Raw genomic sequence first — 6894 nt, 5'->3', positions numbered from 1 at the left:
GGTGTAGGGCAATAGAAAATACGGTTTGTACAGTATAAAAACCATTACGCCTATGGAGAGTCCCCATAAACCATAAAAACAAACCTGTGTGTGTGTGTAAATGTAATGTGAAAGAGTCTAATCAAATCACGTAAGCTGTATCAATGTATAGCTGAAGAACACACGACTACAAAAATTCCAGTTATGAGTTCTTGAATAGGAATTTGCAAATTCTAAAAAGTGTAAAAATGGAAAAGTAATTAAACTTCCTTTGAGCATTTTTTTTTAATTTAAAGACCATATGTAATTTCTTTAAGAACACATAAAATGCCCCTATTGTCTGCCAGATAAAACTTAGATGGCCTGAGATATCACGTCTGTCTCTCTGCACACAGTTCAACAAAAAAAAAAGCATTGCCCGCCCTTTTTAGCCAATCAGAAACGCGTTCTGCTTTTCAATCATTTGCCGCGTTTCGGTTTGCTAACATCCGGTTTGCTGAGATCTTGCAAGTACTGCTCACTGCAGAGCCAAATGACCCTTGGGGGGTGGGATTTCGGAGGACGTTGTCGTTTGGTTGAAAGAGAAAGAACAAAAAAAAGCTTCAACATTAGAAGGGGTAAAACAGTAATATATGCAACATATAATATAATTACTGACTGTAATATATATATTATACATATATAATAATGATATAGTAATGTAATATATTGTATAATATTGTTTAATCCCTATATTTCAGTAACATACTATATTATTTAATCCGTTTTATAATTTACCACCATAAGAACTTCTCTAAAAGCATAAATAAAAAAAGACCACGTGTAATCGTTTTCGAGGTTATGTTCTGAGATATTAAGTCTTATAAAACCAAATGTACCGGAATTATTGTTTAGATTTATTATTTATAGTATTCAGGTATGTTTTTCTTTTAAACTAGAAATAGGATTGCATACTGTCAGTTTACGTTTTATGAACTTATCGCAGACAGGCTACCTAACAAAATTATATGCCTACTTAAGCATATTCTTAATTACACATTATTTATTCATTTATTTTTGATTATATATCGATCAACGGACAAGTAGCCTATATACAGAAAAAAGTATGTTTGTCATATACTTGTTTACTGAATCTGTTGATCGAGATGTAATTAAAAAATGTGTAATTAAGAATTCTAGGTATACATCTTGTAAATTTACATGTTTCAGTTTATTAGTTTTAAAATAAATTTCTCACACAATAAAAAAATATATATAAGAACTCAACTAACGATTAATAAAATGAACTTAGTAAGGAAAGCAATTTCACCCCAAAGCTGACTTGTTTTCTTATAAACTTGAACTAGTTGGTCAACTTTTTAGTTTAACTTAAAACTTTGAGTACATAATTATTTGACATCTTTCTCTCGTATTGCAAATAAGTAAACGTAACATCATACTTATAGCTTGCTATATTTAGGCTATATATGGGTTTTGCACTTTAAGTATGCACTGAAAAGAAATCTGGTGTATAAGTTCAATAAAAATATGAGCCAATATCCAATATATTTATATAAGTACACATACAAGAATACTACCACTGATAGTAACTTAGAAAATACACTTGAACTAAAAGTATACTTGGGGAATACTAATAAAGAATACACTTACCTGAGTGTGTGAACTATGCTGTTCACTTAAATTTGATGCCAGAAAGATTAAAGCATTATTTTTAAAGGAAGAAAATATTTCTGCATAACAGGATTGAATACAAAGTGAGAGACAACTTAAATGCATTAAGTATTTTATGAAAAAAAAAAAAAACTACATAGGCAATAAAAGTATAACAATTTATTCAATAAAAGACAGAGGTACATATCATCTGATTGCCTTTATTGTATGCTATCCATTAAAATGTATGATGATGAATGAGGGAATGCAAATTGGCTGATATTCTATCAAATAACGTGATTAAAATTTGTATCCTGTTAAGACAGTAAGTCCATCCAGCACATCATAGAGTAGAAAAACACACTGGATTTTCAAGATACATGAAGTGAAAATAACTAGTCTATAGTCTCTGATGGGTGCTTAACTTCCCTATTATAGTGAGATTTTATCCAGAGCTGGGAAACGTCCTTCAAGCCCAGAATAAAGAAAAACATGAGGTTGTAGACATTAATAGTCCTCATCTCACTCAGAAACTCTTTTTTATATGATTTCTTCAGCATTTTATATTCCCATCTTTACAAACACAATTTGCAATTGCAGATTTTCTCTACCTTATCCATTAAAACAAGACATTGAGGCCTCCCTCTCTTTCGTGGAGGACCATTGGCGACATCAAGGCTGATTTTGACACTAGCTAGTTTGTCTCTGCCACTTTACGAACTAGATTTAGCACCATACTTGTGAGGTCTTCCTCTTGCACTTTTTACCTTGGGACCTTCGATGATGGGATTTATGCTTGGTTTTCCAAGGGGCTTTGACTGTCTCCGCTTGCAACCTTGGTAGAACCTGCAGGACGACCCCTCTTTTTCTTCAACGAGCCCGCTGGCCTCCCTCTCTTTCGTGGAGGGCCGCTGGCGGCATCAAGGCTGATTTCGACGCCAGCTTGTTTGGCTCCGCCACTTTGCGAACCGGATTTGGCACCGTACTTACGTGGTCTTCCTCTACCTCTTTTTACCTTGGGACTTTTGGCGATGGGATGAATGCGTGGTCTTCCGAGCGGCTTTGACAGTCTCCGCTTGCGCTGTAAACTCAACCTGTGAAGTCTCTCCGATTCTTCCTCAGGCGTGAGCGGGATCTTTCTTGGCCTACCAGGCAGTTTTATTTTTTTTGGTCGACCACGTTTCTTCACATTGGTCTTTGTGTCTTTGTCAGGTGAAAAGTTGTTCATCTTGTTTGATGGCCTGGCACTGTGTTTCTTGGCAGTGACCTTCTTATTGAGTGACCCTCGTGGTCTGCCCCTTCCTCTTTTTACCTTGGGATCTTCGGCGATGGGATGAATGCGTGGTCTTCCGAGCGGCTTTGACAGTCTCCGCTTGCGCTGTAAACTCAACCTGTGAAGTCTCTCCGATTCTTCCTCAGGCGTGAGCGGGATCTTTCTCGGCCTGCCGGGCATTTTTATCTTCTTTGGTCGACCACGTTTCCTCACCTTGGTCTTTATGACTATGTCGGGAGAAAAGAAGTCCACCTTTTTAGATGGCCTGGCATTGTGTGTCGGCGCTTTCTCGGTAGTGAACTTCTTATTGAGTGACCCTCGTGGTCTGCCTCGTCCACGTTTGGGTGGATGGGTGCTGCCGTTGGGCAGAGGGCTCTCGGTTCCTTCTTTATTCTCAACCTCCATCACGTTGCAGCTTCTCACTCACAACTTCAGGCGTATCAGTGCCACACTCTTCTGTTTGGTGCTGAGAATCTGAAAACAACAAGATGAGAGGGAGAAAATGGTTTGAGATGAAGATACAAGACATTATTTGAATTAAGCACTTGAATTGACACTTCATATTGTTTTCCCTCCAAAACCAGAATTTACAATTTACCACAAAAAAAAAATTTTTGTGCAAATGTACAACAAGTAAAGCAAATTTTTTCTCACCATCTTGTGTACAACTTTAATTATTTTATATTCTTAAAAGAAAACTAATTTTACAAAGATGGAAATGTTCAATAAAATGTAAATAAAACTTAAAGCTGCAGTCCATAAGTTTTGCCTCTTTGTCACCATCTCTGTTTCGAATTTCATATTCAGAAATTCTTTTAACCCAAAAAGCAAATTATGCTCCCTTCAAACTGGTTTTCTTTAAAATACAGATTTTGTGTAATCCCAGGCTATCTGTAATCAGAAGCACATTTATAACTGGAATATAATTTAATTTCATTCACATGTGTTTCATAAACACATAATCCTTTCTGGATTACAATCCACCATCAAAATGATAAATTTAATTATTCCAGCTGATGTGAGAAAAGGCTATAAACGATCCGCCACCTGCAGGATCCTCACATGCATATACAGAACAACTTCTTTATGTTTACAGATGTGATGTAATGACGCAGTGCCATGCTCGAATTTCCCGCAAAAACCTACCCGTACCACTCAAATTAAAAAACATTATTATAAGCTAACAGTTGTGAAACAGGATAAAGGCGATACTTTTGAACGCTGGCTGGTTATGTACTTGCTCAAATATTGATTTCAGATAATTTTTAACCAAAAAAAAGTTACGGACTGCAGCTTTAAATAAGTTTACTGCAGACAACGAAAAAGGAATAAATTAATATAAAACAGATTTTAAGTCTAGGTGAAACAAAATCAATTATTATTTACAAGATATTATTTGTTTGGCACTTAGGACTATTGTGTTTAATTACATAATATTAACCATTCAACAACTTCATTGAATCTATTTATATAGTTCATTCACAACTGATAAAATAATGCTAAAGCCCTATTCGCACGGGATTAGTATTACCTGGTGACCTCCAGTCATTTGTAATAATTGCGGAGGTTGTCTGTGATCTTAATCCCGTGCGAATCGGCCATGTCTGTAATTTGTAAAGTAAAAATTCCCCCACAAATGACCTACTGTATTTCGTCGAACACCGAGGTCCTGTGGTAATATTAGTCCCGTGCGAATCGGCATCTCTGTGATTCGGCCTGCATTTGGCGGGTCGTATATCATTTTTCGAGGTTTTTGTTTCCTGTGCGCTTTTTTATCCATCTTTCGCGAAGAATGGAGCTGCGTTGTAGTGTTTGATAGTATTTTGGGTGATGTTATATCGCTACACCATACAATTTGTAGATAGAAAAGGCTATCTAAGACAAATAAATCAAGCATAAATCTTGAGATACTATTTTAACCTGGTGAAATGTAAATGTCACAGGGCACGAAACTATATTAATTTCTTTTCTTTTTTTTAAATCCATCTGGACCATAGAACGGGACTCTCAAAGCCTTGACATCCGGGTATCCGGTAGATAAGTCGGTAAATTCGAGTAAAATCACAGGCTTCGCTTATCCCGTGCGAATGCACCACACGAAATTCAGAGGTGGGGGGTTAATTTCAAAATCACACAAGGTCTCCAGGTAATACTAATCCCGTGCGAATAGGGCTTAAGGCTATTAATATTATAGTTTTTAGATGATAAAAATCGTTTGTAAAAAAATAAATAAATAATAGTAGTAAAAAATACGGTAGTAAATTAAAATTACGCAACTGAATTAAATGCTGTTTTTGGCTAAGAAAGCCTAAAACAGCTATAAAAAAACTGTACATTAATTATATACACACAAACAAATATTTAAATATAAAAATGCACTCACTAAAAACCATTTTCATAAGAATGGAGGAGATATGAGTTGCATGTTTATTTTTTATATAATTGTGTGAGCGGTTTATTTTAAAACAGACCGAATCGACTGAAGCGCTGTTTGCAGACTCAAGACAATAGAAAAACCCATCTCGCCAACGAATCGGCTAACGTATTGCTAATTTACATCTTTATCACAGCATGAAAAATACTACATCGTTTTTACAACGAGATCTTACATATTACAAAATATCGTGTTTAAATTCAAAATGAGTTAAAAATATACACTATTTCACGCAGTATAACAGGCATAAAGAGCGGATGCTGTAGACTGGCTGCCTTCATGTAACGTTACAGTGAAGCCCGCGAGCTTTTGTAGTTCCAGGTAAAATGTGAGGCACTGGCGTGTTAGCTGCCTGCTAACACGACTAAGACAACGTTTCAATGGAAAAAGAGACTACTTTCATTCGTTCGATAATAGAAAGCGGCAAATATTCGAAACACAACGCACCTTACTCGCGAAGCACTTTCACAACGGCAGAGATGATGGACAGGGGGCGCCTGGGTGGGCGACTGTGATTATTTCAAAGGCAAAATGCCAGTTCTTCCTCGTCTCTCGCTCGGCGTCGACGGTTCGTGGCACAGCGCCGCCTAATCTGGTGGAGAGTGCAAACGTGAAGAATGAACGTATGGGTAAAATTAAATGGGTCCTATTATGCTTTTTCACTTTTTTAATTTTAGTCAGTGTGTAGTGTGTATGTTTGGGCATAAAAAAGATCTAGAAAGTTACAAATCTCAAAGTCCACTCCAAAGGGAGATATTTCGTTTTTTAAAAATCCCTTTTCAAGAACTACAACAAACGGTTCGTTTGGACTACAGCGTTTGTTTTCAGGGCTTTGTGATATCACAAAGCGGCTCATTGGAATATCATTACAAATAATTCCCGCCTACAGAAATTCGAATGGTTGGGGGGTGGGGAGGGGCGAGGTTGTGGTTAGAACGCTTGGTTGAGTGAGCGACGAAGAAGAAGTGCTGCTGTAGAGTTAGTGTGTCAGAGAAAACCAAGAAGAAGAGCTGCTGTGCTGTAGCGTCAAATTTTTGGCATGACTAGAACAGCGGTTCTCAATTCCAGTCCTCGCTTACCCCTCCCGCTCTGCACATTTCGTATGTTTCTCTTATTGCTTCATACGTTTGTTATATTTGACTGTAAGTGCCCTGTGAAGTGGACATTAACTATTTACAGAGGTATATTATGTCCCACTTCACGCTTCTCTAGTGAGTTTCGTATGTGTGTGAAGACGCTGCAAGCAGTGGCGCAGCGCAAATCTGTAAATGAATATTCCGAAGTGAAGTAAACTTCAACGGATTTCCCCTGCTCAGGGAGTAGGGAGCAATGGACACTGTGTAGGGACCATGTCAATCGGAACACAGTTCATGCACGTAGCTCACTTCTACGAGATGATCTGAATCAGGTGTGTTAACTACGGTGGCCGAGAAGTGCAGAGCAAATCACAATTCTGAAAACAAAATAACAAATTACAAACGCAAATGCAAGTCTAAAAAACAAAATAACAATTCAGAAAACACAACAACAATTCAGAAAACATTATAACAAGTCAGAA

The 6894-nt window shown here is 37.1% G+C and overlaps 1 protein-coding gene across 5 annotated transcripts in view; it reads right to left on the bottom strand.

Moving 5' to 3' along the window:
- The window catches only part of LOC107693356 (chromosomal protein D1-like), a 32705-nt gene that overhangs the window by 4319 nt on the left and 21492 nt on the right, over positions 1–6894 (bottom strand). For 3 of the 5 annotated variants that reach the window (XM_016492703.1, XM_016492704.1, XM_016492705.1), the window contains one exon: positions 2942–3376. In XM_016492703.1, coding sequence (XP_016348189.1) covers positions 2942–3307 — 366 coding nt within the window. In that variant the 5' untranslated portion in view covers positions 3308–3376. Of the gene's footprint in view, positions 1–2464; positions 2645–2941; positions 3377–5783; positions 5928–6894 lie in introns of those variants that run through there. The other 2 variants (XM_016492706.1, XM_016492702.1) reach the window with 2 other exon arrangements.

The sequence above is a fragment of the Sinocyclocheilus anshuiensis genome, unplaced genomic scaffold (genome assembly GCF_001515605.1).
Source record: "Sinocyclocheilus anshuiensis isolate Anshui unplaced genomic scaffold, SAMN03320099.WGS_v1.1 scaffold566, whole genome shotgun sequence".
In the NCBI taxonomy this organism is placed as follows: Eukaryota; Metazoa; Chordata; class Actinopteri; order Cypriniformes; family Cyprinidae; genus Sinocyclocheilus; species Sinocyclocheilus anshuiensis.
Note: the sequence above shows the minus strand (reverse complement) of the source record. Positions and strands in the feature narration are given on the sequence as shown.